The 18,166-nt window shown below is 34.0% G+C and overlaps 1 protein-coding gene across 1 annotated transcript in view; it reads left to right on the top strand.

The window, feature by feature from the left end:
* Positions 1-15,870, top strand: part of PAPOLG (poly(A) polymerase gamma) — a 49,025-nt gene extending 33,155 nt beyond the window's left edge. Inside the window, exons 13-22 of the mRNA XM_044660673.1 lie at positions 628-681; positions 3,916-4,035; positions 4,255-4,364; positions 6,896-7,017; positions 7,599-7,774; positions 8,327-8,436; positions 8,511-8,734; positions 11,664-11,729; positions 11,959-12,015; positions 14,415-15,870. Of these exons, the coding sequence (XP_044516608.1) occupies positions 628-681; positions 3,916-4,035; positions 4,255-4,364; positions 6,896-7,017; positions 7,599-7,774; positions 8,327-8,436; positions 8,511-8,734; positions 11,664-11,729; positions 11,959-12,015; positions 14,415-14,513 (1,138 nt within the window). The 3' untranslated portion in view covers positions 14,514-15,870. The remainder of the gene's footprint in view (positions 1-627; positions 682-3,915; positions 4,036-4,254; positions 4,365-6,895; positions 7,018-7,598; positions 7,775-8,326; positions 8,437-8,510; positions 8,735-11,663; positions 11,730-11,958; positions 12,016-14,414) is intronic.
* The last annotated feature ends 2,296 nt before the right edge of the window (positions 15,871-18,166 follow it).

The raw sequence follows: 18,166 nt of genomic DNA on the forward strand, positions 1-18,166 counted from the left end.
GCTCAGTGGATTGACAGCAAGGCTTGATTTCAGGCCTGGCCTCAGCCACTTCCTAGCTTTGTGACCTGGGGCAAATCACTTAACCACCATTGTCTATTACCATTCTTCTGCCTTGGAACCAATATGCAGTGTTGATTCTAAGATGGGAAGTAAAGGTCTTTTGTTTCTTAAAGAAAAAAAAAAAGAAATATTGTCTACCATGTATTTTAACTTTTATAGTTAAATGTTTTTGATTACATATATGTACCTACAATGGCAGATACGTGCAATTTATATATAAAATGGTATTTATTTTCATATTTCATTTTTACAGGTTTTTAAGTAGCTTTTTATGAGTTTCTGCAATTTATTTTCTGGAAATTAGACCATGATTTCTTTCATAAAATATATGCGTTAAGGTTGTAATCTGTATTGGTGCTAGTAGTACCCACCTAGTGAAAACATAAATACATCTAAGAATATACCTTAATTATTTGCTATAACTAAAGAAAAAACAGGGAGTCATACTGGTGGTGGTGGAATGGAAATGATGTAGATACTCTGATTGACTGTTCTTTTTTTTTTTTTTTTTTCCCCACTTCCTTCTTGAATCCCCATCGGCCATTTAATACTGAAAATTCTTCATAGGCATTATATAGTATTGACTGCCAGTGCATCCACAGAAGAAAACCATTTAGAATGGTAAGACTACTTTTTTTAAACCTCATGTATATAATTCAACCATAGAGGTACAAGAAATTTTCTTGCCTTAACAGCATCCTTAACTTCTCTGCTTTGAAATTGAGTGTCCCTGATAGTGAATTTAATAACTGGTGCTGAGCAAATTTTTCAAATTTGGGGATAGCAGGGAGTTATTGGTGCATGTACAAGGCAGTTTTCCTTATTACCCCTGTTCTCAATTCTAAGATTCTTGACCACATGGGCCACTGTGTACATGTCAAGGCCAGCCCTAGTCAGAATTATAAGTAGACAAACATTGTCTTCTATCCCCAGCCTCCCTTCTTGGGCTATGTCATCCTTCTAGTACTATTCCTCAATATATTAATCTTTTACCCTTAGTTTAACTTTAGATTAAAATGTTCTTTCCCTGATTTTCATTTAAACCTTATTTCTAATTGTGGTATGAAAAGCTTTTAAAATGAAATTCAAACATCCCCAACTAGGTGTACAATTATTTTTGAGAAGGCTTTTCCTGACACCCTTGAAATCATACCTTTACCCCTTGCTTCTGTGACCTGTCCTACCCCATCTATCATCTGAATCAAGTTATATCACCAGGTAGGTCAAAGAGTATAGTCCATATTAGCAACAAACTATAATCTAATGTGTAGAATTAAGGGTACCAAGCATCCTTTCAAGTAGTAGTCAGAGGCATTGCACAACTAGGCTGCTACTAGAATATCTTTATGATGCTTTGTGATGACATTTCAACTTGGCCAGCTCTTTTGAGAGTTAGAGGAATAGGCCCAGTGTGGTACCTATCTTAAACTCTACCTCTTCCATGAAGCCTTTTTCTAATCATTCCAGTCAATGTTGCTATCTCCCCTTTCTAATTGCCCATACCATTTATTGTCTGTACCATTGCATTTTGTCACTTGATTATATTCAATTTAGCACTTAGTAATATGTAGTACCTCCACTAAAGTCCTTCCTACTCATCATGGCATGGAGGGGACCCTGGGTTCTCGAAGGCTATGCCAGTGGAGCACAAGTTCTAGCAGGTCCTACCAAGCTGGCTTCGAGTACAGGCCCGGCAATGGAGTGGATATCTGCCTTCCGAGGGAGAGGTTCATCATCAAAGGCTTGGCCACCAGGTGATTATTTTTTTGGCCATAGCAGCTCACAAAGACCATCTGCTAAAATGTAAAGGGGTTGTGATCTATATTGGTGTACCCCTATCAGCAAAATCATGGGTCCCTGAACTAATGAAGTATATACAATAATGCATCATCATCAAGGAATAAGAAATCAACATAAATGTATTTCCTGGGAAACTAAAGTTTACCCTTTGTTTTAATTGCGAACTACCTTTTTAAATTGAAGACTTCCTAAAATATGTTGTTTCTCTAATTTAAAGAATAAGTTTAACCTGACTCAAGTTTATGATGAATATAATTACTGTTTCATAATCCAACAGTGTCCCCAGAAGCCATATTGAGGATTATTTTTCCTGAAAATAATAGAACTAATGTTTTAAATATCTTTAGTTCTTTTGGCCCCTTCCCTCTATTGTCATTTCGTGCTGCTTATCAGTAGCCACTGTTGTTTCTTATAATCTGAATCAGCTACCTTATATATATGAATACACAGGCTTTGGGACCACTCTTTGAAGCTTTTACAATTTTACCTTTTACAATTCATTACAAAGTTCCAAATGGTTGAAATTTGGAGTAAAATATCTGGATAAAAAGGAGAAGGGAGGTGGCTCAGAAGAAAAAGCTTTTTTAATCTTGTCTTTTCAAGATTATAAGCTCTTGGAAGGGAAAAACTATCATATTCATTTTATGTTATCTATAACTAGTATTATCACACCCATTGTAGATGGTCGGTAAATAAATATTTTTTTAATTAAGTAAGCCTCTTTTTCCTTACTGGTGCATTTGAAAGGCAACCTAGCTCAATGGAAAGGGGGACTATGGAGTCAGAGAACAGGGTTCAAAACCCTCTTCTGATGCTTATACCTGTGTGAGCACGGGCAAACTTCTCAATTTTCTCATCTATAATAAATGAGGGAGTTGGACTGGATGTTTTCTAACTATGATCCTATGAAAAATCTTACTGATTGAACATTTTAAATGTGGACCTGGTATTGAAAGGTTTCATGAAGGTTTGGGCAGAATGAAAAGTAATTTTCTTTTACTGGTATGAAACTTTAGGGATATTTGTGTTCTTTTCTAACCCTTATTCCCTATATCCAGTCAGGTACTAAGTCCTTTTTATTCTTCCATGGGATTGATTCCATCAGTCCCCGGAATTCAATAAGTAATACTACCACTTTAGTTCAGTATCATCTATTTGAACTATTATTATAGTCTGAATTGGTCTGCCCATTTCTACTTTCCTCCTATTCGATCTATTCTTCATACAAATGCCAAAGTAATCTTCCTAAGGCTTTGATCTTATCAGGCCACTCCTCTGCTCTGCCATCTTTAGTGGTTTTGTCTTGCTACTGGGATAAAATATAAAGCCTAGCATTTGGTACTGTCCTCTGACTCCATTTGATATTCCTTTTCATGTGTTCTATGTCCCATAAAGATAGGATTATTTTTTAATGTTGATAGGCCATCTTCTTATCACTTTATTTCACTGAGGCTACTCTCATCCCTGAGGTATATTTTTCCTCTTCTTCACCCTTCAGAATCCTATCTCTATTCAAGGCTCATTAGTTCAGATACCACCTTCTCTGATACTTCAGCTCTTCACCCCCATCACTTCCTAGTTCTTGCTGTATTTCCTTTCATACATGTTATTCCCCCAACATAGAATGCCATGTAAGAAGTCTTTCTTCTTTGGATCCCCAACATCTAGCACAGTACCTTGTATTTAGTAGACATTTAATAAATTTTGGTGAATTATAATGGTAAAATATGAATGTAACCATTGTATAGTAATTTTAAATAATTAGTAGTATATTAATCAGTAATAAAAAAATGAACAAGGAATTTAAAATACTTTTTCCTTGTTTGGGTTAGTTGCTTTACTTCTGTGCCAAGTGCATACATGGCTTAGTTTGGAATTAGAGGTAGAGGCTCTAAGAAGTTTTTAGATGACCACATTTTAAGGCCAGTTGCCTTAGCCCACAGCCTAATATGTGTCTGTTTGAACACTTGGGGTTGTTGCTCTGGCAAACATACAAAGCTGTCAAATTTAATACTGGGTAAAACCAAGAAAACTATTGCATTTTTCCTTTTTTAGGGTTGGCTTAGTAGAATCTAAAATCCGTGTACTTGTTGGAAATTTGGAGCGGAATGAATTTATTACTCTTGCCCATGTTAATCCTCAGTCATTTCCAGGGAACAAGGAACATTATAAAGAGTAAGTTTAAAATCTTTTCTTGACCACTTGAACCAGTGCTGTTTGACATTTTATGTTTTTGATTTGACCGTTTGACATTTACTATAAATTTTAATGCTTAGGCTAGCTACGAGATTTTCAGAATAAAAGTTTGTAATTTTTGAAAAATATCTATAATTTTCATTATTAAATTTAAGGGACTATCCTAAGATTTATTTTTAATTTTTTTTCTTTTAAAAGGAGTGACTACGTATCAATGTGGTTCCTTGGAATAATTTTCCGGCGGGTTGAAAATGCAGAAAGTGTTAACATAGACTTAACATATGATATTCAGTCTTTTACTGATACAGGTAAGACTTTAAGGATTTTTTAAAAAATTGAACCCAATTTCATATGTAAAAAGCTATGCATGCAGGCTTACCCAAGTACAGGCTACACACCCAATGTGACCTTTTTGGCCACTTGGTTCAGTGCTTATTAACTGTGAGGAGCAAAGTATAGTATTGCTGAAATAATTTTTAAAATTATCATTCTAATAGTATCACGCAAAGTGATACCTAAATGTTTTGGTTTTTTCTTTAATGACACTTTCATTTTGACCTCTTGCCACAGTTATTTGTTTTAACTCATTCTGTAGTTCTATAGCTATCTACAAATAGCCTCCTAAAAATTAAGATATGCTATTAATGGTACACACTAAAAAAATAATAACTACTGCCACAACTGTATTTAAGTTCTTAATAATATAAATAACTGTGAAATTTTTAAATGATTTCTGAAATGTCAAGAAGATGAGAGAGAAATTTAATTTTTCCATATTATAGGTAAGATTAGAACCTATTATGGGAAATTCTTGAAAACCAGGGAGAGAATTTTTTACTTGTTCCAATAAGTAATAAACCTCTGTAGAGTGTTGAACTGTTCTGGAATCATAGAGGGAATCAGTAGATGGGAAGGAATAGCATGGAGTAAACATAGGAAATAGCACAAAGGACCAAGAACCTGCACTTCCTGCCCTATGAACTCTAGCACAGCAGGGTCTGGAGTATTGGACTTGGGAAGCTTGAGGTTCAGATCTCACCTGAAGGCACATGGTCGTGTCTGTAGAATGGAAATCATAATAACCCCTACTTTACAGGATTATTACAAGGATGAAATGAGTTATGTAAAGCAATTTATAAGAGCTGTGTAAATGTGAGCTTCTGTAATAAAGCACAAAGATCCCAAGTTTTGTTTTTTTTTAGGGCAGGAGGGGGTTCATTAGAAGCCCTGATGGCGTTATTTAGAATACTGGTATTTAACACACTGAACTATTCATGAGAATTGTGAGACATATTATATCAGAGGCTCAGCTCTAAGTTTACATGTCATTGATGTAGTTTCACCAGCCTTATGAAAAAGCCAAGTCATCTTAAGCCCTACCGAGAACTTAACCACATAGCTATAAATTTCAGGTGGTTGGGGTTTTTTTGCTACTTCATTTAGAACATTTTTTGCCTAAAATATTAATGTGAGCAAAGCCTCAAAGTCAAACAAAACATATTTGATCTACAAGCTATAGATATAATTCTAGTTTCTTAAAGATTTAGCTAAAGAAGATGATTATTATCATGGCCTTTTTTCCCCACCAGAAAAATAGAAATGTTTTTTGATCTTGCTTTCCCTTAATCCTTAGGGTATTTATCCAGTAAGAAACAAGGGAAGGAACCCATGCCACTTGAACTAAATTGTATGCACACCCAACACATAGCTATGAGGACCAGGTCTAGGAAGAATTGAGATAATGGTATTTATAATGAGTCCCTCCACTGGCCAAACCTACAGCATATGAAAAAGGGAATCTGTAGGACAGAGAATGTCAAGAACCTAGTTGAGGAGTTTGTGCATCAGAGTGTTTTGGGTTTAGTAAATATGTGCCCATGAGTTAATTTCATGTTAATAAAAGCTTTGTTGAATTTAATGTTGACTAGTCTATTTCTTTCTGTTAATGTTTTATTAATACTTTTTATTTTATCATTTCCCCAAACTTCACTTTAAACTTTCATAACAAAGAAAACAAAAAAAGAATAAAAGCACAACTAACCAAACCATCAATATTCCAGATGGCAGTATCTGTGATAGTCTGCTCCTGTAGTGTACTACCTGTAGAAAAGTCCTCTGGAACTAAGATTAGGTTCTATATCTAATTTACATTCTAATGGCTTTTTAACATTTTCCCTTACGTTAACTTAGTCATGTATATTCTTGTCTGCTTTCTTTTCTCTGTGTCAATTAATAAAACTCTTCCCACATTCCTCTGATTATCTCACCACATCACCTTCTTTCAATATGATGAGTGCCCAATTTAAAGAGTGGTATTGTGAATGTTTTGACCTAGAATTGTCATTGACCTTGTGGGGGTACATCCCCCTCAGTAGTGGGTTAAGTTAAAAGGTATGAACAAATTCAGCACTTTAAAAAATTATAATTCCAAGTTGATTTCCACGACAACAGTGTATTACTATACTTAACTTCTCACAGTCCCTCCATTATTTCTTACTTTTATCTTTTCTGCCAATTTGATGTGTGTGAAGCTAAATTTCAGTTATTTTGATTTGCTTTTCATTCCATCTGATTAGATATTGGGGACTGGTTCTTGGTCATATTCTTATCATTCTATCTTTGTCTTTGAACAGACTTATAATCAGATGTTTCCAAAGATATTTTCTGGTCTGAATCAGTTATATGTTGTTTTCATAATGGTGATATTATAATTAAAATGTTCTTAGGAATACTAGTCTCATAAGTATGCCTATACATAGTACTAGTTTGTGTTATTAAGAAAAAGCAGCTCTTGTGATTTAAACGTTAAATTTCCATATAACAAAACACTGTTTTACAGTATATAGGCAAGCAAATAACATAAACATGTTAAAAGAAGGAATGAAGATCGAAGCAACTCATGTAAAGAAAAAGCAGCTTCATCATTATCTTCCTGCAGAAATTTTCCAAAAAAAAAAGAAAGTAAGTATGTAACTTGATTCTTAATTGATTTAACCGAGTCTCAGTTTTTCTCCCTAATAAGAAGAGAGATGATTTCAAATGGAGCAAAATCCAAGGCAAAAGATAATTGCAGGACAGCTAGGTGGCTCAGTGAATAGAGAGCCAGGCCTAGAGATGGAAGGTCCTGGTTTCAAATTTGGCCTCAGTCACTTCTTTGCTGTGTGACCCTGGGCAAGTCATTTAACCCCGGTTGCCTAGCCCTACTGCTCTTCTGCCTTAGAACTGATACTTAATATTGACTCTAATACAGATGGGACAGGTTTGATTTTGTTTGTTTGTTTGTTTGTTTTTAACCATATAGGCAAATTATCTGTGTTTGCATTTCAGAATAGACCTGTATAGATTTGCCTTTCTACTTGAGTTAATATTAAGTATATATTCCTTGAATACTGACAGTGGAGATAGTTACGTGAACAAAGCCATCCCTAGATTTAAATTTTGCCTTTGTTCATTCATGAAAGAATAATATAATAAAAATTTTTATATCCAATTTTGGTTTTTGTTTGTATTTTAATTTTTAATCCTGCAAACTTTTTTCTCAGCAAAGCCTACAAGATATTAATCGAAGTGCTAGTGGTCTTCAGTCAAAGAGATCATCCCTGGATGGAAATTGCTTGGATAGTTCCAGAGACACTGATAATGGAACACCTTTTAATTCCCCTGTGTTATTAAACAAGCATTCCAAGCCTGAGAGTCCTCCTGTGGTAGAAATGGAAAGGTAGGTATTGTCAAGTTTATCTTTCATTAAATAGCTTTTGTAGGATATGTTTTGATCTAAAATATGGAACTTTTTTTAAAAAAACAACCTTTTTCTTTTGCAACTAAGTGCAATTTAAAAAAACTTAGCATAAATGTTTAGGTTAAATGTGCTAGGTTGCTAGTCAGTTTCATTAGCATTCAGATATTTTCTAAAAATAGGCTACACCTCAATCTTCAGATTTTTGGAATGACAAGTGAGAAAAATTCACTGGGAAAATGATTATAAAGAGTTCTCAAATATAGTCTTTTAGTGAAAGTTTTTAATTATTCATTTGATCTTTCTGTGTAATGAACAAGAATGAAAGCTTATTAATGGAGAATTTTGACAAGTAAACAGATAATAAAAAAATTCATTTTTGTGTTTGAAGTTTTAAAGATCTCATTGATTTCCCATAATTCCGGAAGCCCTAAGAGTAATATGGAATTTTTTTTTGTAGCAGTACCTATTTTAAAGCTAATATTTGCTTGTTTTAAATCATAAGACAATTTAGATTTTGTTTCTTTTTAACAGCAGTTGTGCTGAACCTGATGAAATGGCACCTGCCACCATTGCAGAAAAGCCATTGGATGTTGTTCCTTCACCTCCAATTCAAGGATTATCTATCCCAGTTATTGGTTCAAGTATGTATCTAGACTTCTTGCTATTAATGATTCCATTGTATGTGTGATAGTCTAAAAGAATTCCTCTTTTGCAGAAATTGATTCAACAATAAAAGCCATATCACCTCCAGCTATCTGCACCATTCCAACTGTAGTAGGAAGAAATGTCATTCCTCGTATAATAACATCCCATAATCTAGTCCAAGGGCAGCAACATCAAAATGGGATGTTAAGTGTAACATCTAAGAGTGCTATATCCAAAAGATCTCATTCACCTTCCTTAGATGGATCTCCCAAAAGGTTGAAAGACATAGAAAAGGTATGGACAATTTCTGTTTAGATTTTTGATCTAATTAATGCTACTAACAATTACTTCAGACATTCCCCATTGGCTTTCTCAGTCCTCTTATTAATCTAAGAACCTAAATGGTTTTGTTTTATTCTACTTTTTCCCATTTGTGTTTAATTTTACAAGCATGTATTAACACTTCTTCCTACTGCACTCCTTAGCCACATTGGACTTGAGAAAGAAGAAAAGGAAATCTTTATAACAAATGTTAAGTAAAACAAATTCCCACAATGACCATGTCCAAAAATGTATGTCACATTCAACATTTTAAGCCTTATCGCCTCTGGCAGGAGGTGGTACATGTTTCATCTGCAGTCTTTTAGACTTAAGGCCTATCATTGCATTGATCATCGGTTTTAAAGTCTTTCAAAAATTTTTTTCATAATGTATAAATAGTTCTAATTCTGTTCGCTATTATCATTTTATATAAGCTTCCCTAGTTTTCTATAGAATTATCTATTTCATAATTTATTATGGTACAATAATCCTTTACATTCACATACCATAATTTGATTAGCCATTCCCCTTACTTTACAATTTGAGGCTACTATGAAAAGAGCTACTATAAATATTTTGTGCATATGGTTCACAAGCTCTACCAGCAGAATATTTAGTGTGCCTTTATTCTCACAGCCCCTCCAATGTTTGTCATTTTCTTCCTTGGCATTCTGCTCAGACTTTCTTTGTATAATTATTAGTAATCTGGAGCGTTTTTTCATATGGATGTTGATGGCTTAGATTTCTTGCTTTGAAAACTACCTCTGCACAATCTTTGGCTGTTTATCTATTGGAATGCCAGAATCATATAAATCAACCAGTGCTTTATGCAGTTTGGGTATGCAGTCTTTAACAGAAACTTGCTACAAATGTTGTTTCCTCATTTACCTATCTTCACTAGAATTTTGACTGCATTAGGTTTATTTATGCAGATCCTTTAACATTTTATGTTGTTCATTTCATCTTCTTTGATCCTTTATATATCCCTTGTTTGATCATGAACTCTTCTTTATCCATGGATCTGAAAGTTTAAATTTTTCCTTGCTTCTCAAGTTTTCTTATGAGATCACCTTACTAGCCATTTGAAATTTTATCTTGGTATAATATAAATACCCAACTCTTGAGAGATGTCTATACTAAGATACATTGGTTAAATGCCTATTTTCTACCAAGCTGTTGTCTAGTTTTTCTCTGCTGTTTTTATCAAATAGCTTTGAGTTTATCAAATACTATGGTACTATGTTCATTTACTTCTGTATAGTATTTAATTTCTATTCTTTAATCAGTACCAAAGATTACCACTTTGTAGTATAGTTTGAGATCTTGTGCTGAGAGTCTTCTCACTTTTTATTTTATACTTTTCCTTGAAATGTTGACTTTTTGTTTCCTCCGTATGAATTTAAAATTCTAGTCCTTCAAAGCAGTACTTTGATGAGGTTAGGTATTAATTTAGGAATGGTACTTTTTTAGATATAATTATATTGGCTTAACCTACCCATGACTGTATTATTTTGTTTTGTTTTTAAATATAAAATACTTTGATACGTTGTTTAAATTCTCATGAAAGTTTCCATTCATCTGATTTCTTAAAAGCAAATTGAGAGACAGTTAAGAGGTTCATTGGATGGAGTACAAGACCTAGAAGCAGGAAGTCCTGAATTCATATGTGACCTCACAGCATTGCCTGGTCCTGTGACCCTGAAAAAGTCACTTAACCCCAGTTGCCTACCCCTTACTGCTCTTTTACCTTGGAACTGATACTTGTATTGATTCTAAAACAGAAGGCAAGGGGTTTTGTTTTTTGTTTTGTTTTAAAGCAAATTTAATATCTTCAGCCATATTTCAGCACTTTGGGATTAAACATTTTAGTTAGTGCCTGCTGTGGGCAAGCACTCTGCTAGGCACTAGGAAGATAAAAAGTTAAGATGAGACACAGTTCTACTGTTAGGGAGTTTATAGTCTCAATATCAGTATTTCTTCCACTGGAGATTACTACCCTTTTATTCCTTAGGTTTAGGAGATTATTCTGAGGATCGACTGCTACCAAACACACACACAAAAAAAAGCCATTACCTCTTTGCCAACCTTTTGCTCAAAACCCACTCTGAATTTAGCTGTGCTGGTTTTTGAATCACAGCTACTTAGCTCATTGCTGTGCAGACCTTACACATCTTGAACTTTTCTCTGCCACTCCACCCTATGCCCCATTGTGTATTGAATGAAATATTCCAAAGTAGCATGTCAGTGGAGTAGATTCAACCATATTATAAGGAGGAATTAGATTAAGGGTCAGCAAACTAGAACCGATTTTAATAAAATTAAACCTTATTTCAAAATGTAAAAATGGTTCTTAGCTCATGGGGCTGTACAAAAACAGATGACAGATCATATACCATCCCCTGATCTAGATGAATAATAGAGGAGGCTAGAGAAAACAGAAAACCTGGACATGTTTTAAACAGTATGGAAGAATCGTGTCAACAGCTTATGTCCTAAGTACCCCTATCAGTGATAGGTTTAAGATGCTAAAAAAATTAAAGCCAATTTACTTGACTTACATAAAAGCTATGACTATTGACTTTGAATTAAGATACCTATCATAATTATCCGCTTAGGTGATAGTGTTGATCTGCTTTATGTCCAGCAGGTGGTGGTAAATGCATGAGTAATTTTTTTGCAGGATTTAGTAGTTGACTTCTGACTAAATCAGTATGATCCCTCATGTTGTAGAGGCTGAAAGTGACATAAAAAGAAAAATGTTCAATTGTACTGACTTTACCCTAATTTTTAAGTATTGTGCTAGTTGATTGTAATATGTATATATTTGTCATTCTCCATATATTAAAGATTGTTTATGTGACGGCAAATGATTTTAATACATATCCAATCCTTATTCTTATAGTTTATTGGACTTGATTCAGCTTTCAGAGAATCTTGTGCTCCTAAAGATGGGAAGAGAAAACCTATGGTGAGTATGTAATGTTCATTTTAAGTACTTAGTTATAAAGAACTACATCATAATGTGCATAATAATAAATGGAAGAATATATTGTTTGAGAAGCAAGGCAAATTAAATATCTTGTTTTCCATGTGTGTTGAATACAGTTTTTTATCTTTGTAAGAACTGAGTCATTTATGGTCACAAGTTGTTTCACAATAAATGAAAAGGCTTCACTTACCTGCTTTTGTCCTTTTAGGATAGCCTTGGAGGAGAGTCTATGCCTATTCCAACCATTGACACATCTAGACTACAGGTAATGAATAGTTTATAAGTAAAAATTCTGTAGCAAGGATCATGACTTAATTGGGGAGACAAATATATAAAGCCAAACAATTAAATATATTAAGCTGCATATTACTAACTTTATAAATACTCTAGGAGTTCAGAGAAGAATCCATTATAGGCTAGAGAAATTGGGTTCGTGGAGGACTTCCATAGTCAAATTTTTTTCCTCCTTTTCTGTTTTAGTTTTTAAGAAACAAGTAGAGATTGAACACAAAAATCTGATGCCATGGCATCTTTTATCACAATAAAAGGTTTGATATTTTACGATATAGTATTGTTATCGAAAGAACAAATAGTATTCATAATACTTTTTCAATATAAACTTTGAATCTAATGTTGAACAAATAATTACATTATAGGAAAATTTGGCATTTAATTAAATATATAGTAGTTTCATGGTGGAGATCATAAAATATAAAAATCAGAACTAATAAAATTTCAATTAATGTTCTAAGGTTAAATGGAATCTCCCCAAATAATAAAATAGAATCTCTTGGCAGATCAATCAGAAAACAGGTTTATGTAAATCATGGGAAAGACTGTCTCTGGAAGTTTACAGTGAACAAAATGCCCAACACCCATTGGAATAAGAATTATTGCACTTTCTACATGAACCATTTTCTAAGTCTTTTGCAGGCTGTGCAATCAAGGACAGGCCCAGCTATGGTTGATATTAGGTGTTCTATCAACTATGCTACCTTGCAATCTAGCAACCTCCTGGGGATAGAAAAAGCATTTTTTTTTTCACCCAAGCCTAAAGGTTGTTTTGAAAATGACTACAGACAGTTCTTGCTTTATATAAATTCTCATTATGCAAATTCAGCTATCTAAAGAATTATGAAAGAAATCTACATTCAAAAAAATCTGTTAACTTCACTATACAATAATATGCTCTGCTCCTGCCCCTCAGTTCAGTGCTCTGCATCTTCCTACCTGCTGTCCCACCCTTGCTTGCACCCCCTCCCCACCTAACCCCCCCCCCCAAAAAAAACCAAAACCCTCCAAGTTGAAATCAGAATAACAGATACCTGGAGAGACCACTGGAGCTTGGCTTGAGACTTCCAGCACTGAGAAAAGAGACCTGTGCCCTGCTGTAGCCCCTCTATGTCTGTCTTCCATCTTTCTAGGACAAACATACACATACACCCATTATCACTTCTCTGTCCCAAGCTGCCTCTTCTTTCCCCCCTCCTTTCCTGTGGGAATGTGACTCCCTCCTACCTTTATCTCTCTTCTCCACTCCAGGGGCAAATTCAAATTGTGAAAACATGCTTTAGGTTGAGGTTTGTATAATAATCCATTTACATAAAGCAAGAACTTTCCGTATATAATAGGGAGAGGAGAGATGCTGTGGTTCATTTTTATATCTCCCTGCATTGTAAATACAGGGCAACTGAGTAGTACAGTGGTTAGAGGGCCAGGCCCAGTCTCAAGAATTCTCTTTGAGTTCAAATCTGGCCTCAAGACAGACATTAGCCATGTGACCCTGAAAAAGACTAAACAACAATACATTGCAAATACCTGGCACTTAAGAAAAGAAGATAATAAGAGCTGGAGAAAGCTCTCTGAGTTTCATGAACATGTGTTCAGTAGGACTGAGAAGAATTAACATGGATACTATATATATATTACTGTTGGTAAGAAAATGATGCTATATCCATCACACAGATAGTTTCCTTCCTGGTGTTTCCCTTATCTCCCACAAAGATGCCACTTTCTATAATCTTACAAAGGATGGCCAGAAGGTACAAATCTCTTTGGGGTTTTAGCTTCTTACAAATTACAACAATCCAGGTTGACAGTTAATTAACTTCTCTGTGGAAGCAATGCAGAAATAATATGGAAGTGTATGAATATCAGATACCAAGTTCCATTTCTGGTAATTTTTGCCCTTCCCAAGGCAGTAACCACATTTGTTTTTGTATGACCTGTGTCCCTCCCATCTTTCCTGCACCATATGTTTGGCAACATTGTCTGACTTATTGAAGAACTACAGTCTTCCTGCCTTCTTTGGGAAAACTAATTTCCCCCTTTAAGGAAAGAAGGTAAAAAGAGGTATAATTAACAGGAATTTTACTTTTTGTTGATACTCCCTTCTTTCCTATCTATTTTTCTTCTCTCCCTCAACCCCTATAGAAATGTGGAACTCCTTAAATATGTGAACTAAAAGGCTAGAGTGAAAAGCTATTTATGAATACTAGAAGATACTGAATACACTTAGGACACTTACCTGTATTAAATTAGGAGCTAAAGGATTTGTGGCAGGATAGGGACTAGAGTTATCATTTTTACTTGGTATCTTAAATTAGTGGTCAGATCTTTAAAGTCTGTGTTAACGTTTCCTGATTGATTTTGTTTTTCTTATAGAGACTACCCAGTAAAGAACTACCAGATTCATCATCTCCTGTTCCAACAAATAACATCCGAGTCATTAAAAATTCCATCCGACTGACCCTTAACCGGTAAAGGCAATGTGCCTCCTCACATAAAAAAGAATATGCAATGGTTTAGTGGCTCACAAGCAGCTACTCTTTTTTTTTTATTGCAGTTGCTGTCCTACATAAAATACGGTGAGAGTTACAGTCATCAGCCTGGAAACCCTGATCTGGTTTTGAATTTTTATGTCTTCACTTTGACCTGCAGATGGTATAGGATATTCCTGTTACTACGTGTAACTTTTTCCAGAATCACCTGCTGTCAGACTGTCTACTATATTATGGCTTTAAGTTTAGGAGTTTTATTGCCTTAACTTTAGATGCTTGCTTCCTCTGTTATGGGGGGACCCATCCTTACCCTTGTGGACTACCATAGAATAGTCCTGATTTTTTTCCCCCTTCCTCAAGTCTTGTGTTATAATCATTGTCTGGAACTGAAAAGTTAAAAACAAAAAAAAATTGTCCCATAATTGTAATCTACTAAATGTCAACATATTTACTTTAGTCAGTGAAGCCCTGTTGTGAAATGTCAGATACATGAATGTGAGGTATCATTTCTGCTTTCCCAATTTGTGTAGATATACTTGTCTGTTCTATCTATTGTTGATTTAAATTATTTTTCCCACAGGTTGGCACATAGAATATTTAAACTAATTTTTGTGTGCATTTCTGTCAAAATGGTGCTTAGTTACTAGAGAGTATTAGTCCAGTGATTAAATACAGGCACCAAGCACCATGTATCCTTTCTAACTTGCCTCCTATGGAGGTCTGTGAAATGCATCTTTATTAAAAATCAAAATGTAACCAGGATACTGAAAGTCAGTGTATGAATGGTAGAATTGTTATATACCACATCTCATGTCATCCTTGTTGGTTAATTCATGTTTTTGCAACGCTTTTATAGAGCAACAGAACTCATTCCAGTACCAATGAATATTAACACCATAATATATGAGAAGTATACATCTTTCTGGTGTGGAATTAACTGGGCATGACAATTCTACACCATCATTTTACACCACAACCTTAAAAGGTTTTTTCCACTGACGAGGCATGCAGAAACAAGCGGTAGGTTTTACTGAAATCTAAAAGTCATTTTTGAATGACCATTACAACTGAACATTAATTGGCTCAGGGCCTTTGTAATCTTCATTTAACAAACTACATGTGTTGTCTTTTTTTTACACTGCTTTTTTCAGTGCATTTCTTAGTAATTTTTTAAGTTTCATGAAAGCATGCAGTTTATTAAAAAAAAAAACCATAACCATGTAATTCCTCTTGTAATATGTTTGATTCAATGTTTTGTAAATGAAGTCGTATGTATTTTCAGAGTATTTTTGTATGTACTGTAAGATACCATCTTTTCAAAGAGAAAACTTTAAAACCTTTATCGTCTCGCTTTAATTTTTTACATGGATTATGCTAAAAAATCTTACCTTTTGGATTGGAAGAAACACATTTAAAAGTAGTGCACATTACATCACACCTACTTTTATTTATATCTACATGTTTATAGATAGACATTTAGATATACAGATCTAAAATCTATTTATAGATGTGCATGTGTTAACATCTTCAGCTGTCTCCTTACTACTCACCATTTGAGTCTAGTAAACAAAAAGTAAACTGACAGGTTCACCTTTCCAAATTTCAGTTCAAACAGGTACAAAAATTTTTTGTTGCCATATGTATTTTTTTTTTTTGACCAAGAATTGTGAGTGTATTTGTATCAGATTAGGTAACAGTAGCTAATATCTTTTTTTGTGAACCTTGGTCATGAAGTCTATTTATTTCAGTACTCAGTATATTCCATAACTATTACATGGTCTTCCTTTTTTTTTTTTTTTTTCTCCCCTCATACATGGTCTGGGAAATGGAAATTTATAGTGCTTACTTTGTGAAAAGGGAAATGAAACTTTTTAAGAGAAAAGAAAAGGAGGAACAAAATTGGTTATTATCCTTAATTATTTTATTAGGAGTAACCCAATTAGTATTTTCCTTAATAAACTTTCCAGAAAGCTTAGGTCTTTGCCTTTATCCTTATGACTCTTAATGGATGCCGCATCTCTTGCTGGTGTTTATTTCCCAAATAATTTAATTTGAGCAAGATTGGATGATTCCTATCTGTTTTAGTATTTGGTAAAGTTGTCCAACTAATTAACTTTTAAAGCTTATTAATGAATTTGATGAATCATTGTTAATATAGAATACTGTATTTGAATTCCTGTGTTAATACCTAGTCATCCCCAACTCATCAAAGATGTTTCTTTTCCTTTACTGTTTTAAAAAGAAAATCCTTCTCCAGAATCATTTGTGTTCTATTTATATGAGAAGAGTGTGTATTCAAATATGGAATCTTTCCCTTACTTATAAGAAAATTTTCCTCATACTTCATTTCCTCTAAGCTCAAAAATCAAACCCCACTTCTCTCTTTTTGTATAGATGCCCAATCAGTATTTCTCAAAGAGATAACAAAGTGTTACATAAGAAACACAGATCCATATAGAATCTAGAGTTCATTTCAGATTTCAGCTTTAAATACAATATTCTTAAACTCCTATTGTAATTTGACAGTAAACCTTACATCAGAGGGTTGCATAAGATTAAAGGGTAAGCCAGATCAGGTGCACTCCAAAACTGAGTTTTAGGCAGAATCTAAATGTTTTCTACCCAAAACAGTAGGTAGAACTTATCAGATTCATTATATTTTACTATGTAATTTGTGCTTATGTAGGAGAAAGGGAAGGATATAGGGATTATATATATATATATGTGTGTGTAGAGACTCTAAAAATCAGTTTGAGTTTCTTGGTTGCACAGAGACATGTACCATCATTAAACCTGAGAGAGTCAATTATGCCTTGTAATTCTCTTTACAGTAGGGAAGATCAAGTAAGGGGGATTAGATAAGGGAATTTAAAAAGTGTTGTTAGTGCTTGCTACCTGCAAAGAGATTAACTTTAGATCACCAGAACTTAGTTGGCAAGGGCAGAGTAATTCATTGCTTGTTAAACTGACACATAAGTTGACAATATAAACATGAATTTGTTTCCCACCATGACCTAAAGCTTTAAAGGATCAATTTAAATTAAATAAATCAAAAATTAATCAATTAAAAAATAGCCACAAAACTTGGTGTAGCTTACATTTGATTAATATATAGCCAATTAATATTTTATTCCCTATCTTTTGAATGGATAGTGCCTTGGATAAGTAGTATTACTATGTAGTATGAATCTTAACAAAAAAGAAAGGTAAGAAATAGGTGGGCTAATGAACTTATTTCCTTATTCGTGAAAAAGTATACTTCAGATGTGACTGACTCCAAAAGAAGTATATGATTTAGTAGGAATGTTCAGCCTAGAATTGTTAAAACCATACTTGGGCTAAACTTTGCTTTTGGCAAAGCCTATTTCAAGGAAGAACTATCCTATCTCATTATAAATATCTAGCATGAAAACTAAGTTCTTGCACCAAGACTTGAAGTTTCAGTGCAAATTGAAGCAGGACATTGAAGGGATTAAGAATTAAATTCTGGTAATTTAATGGGACCAGAAGCAAAGAAATCAAGTGTTTATATTCTTTTTTTAGCTTGCCTTGTGTAAGTGGCATTGATTCAGGACTTAGTCATCCAACCTATAACTTCCTTTGGATTTTTCTTTTAAGGCCTTTATTAAATACAAT

The sequence above is a fragment of the Gracilinanus agilis genome, chromosome 2 (genome assembly GCF_016433145.1).
Source record: "Gracilinanus agilis isolate LMUSP501 chromosome 2, AgileGrace, whole genome shotgun sequence".
Classification (NCBI taxonomy): domain Eukaryota; kingdom Metazoa; phylum Chordata; class Mammalia; order Didelphimorphia; family Didelphidae; genus Gracilinanus; species Gracilinanus agilis.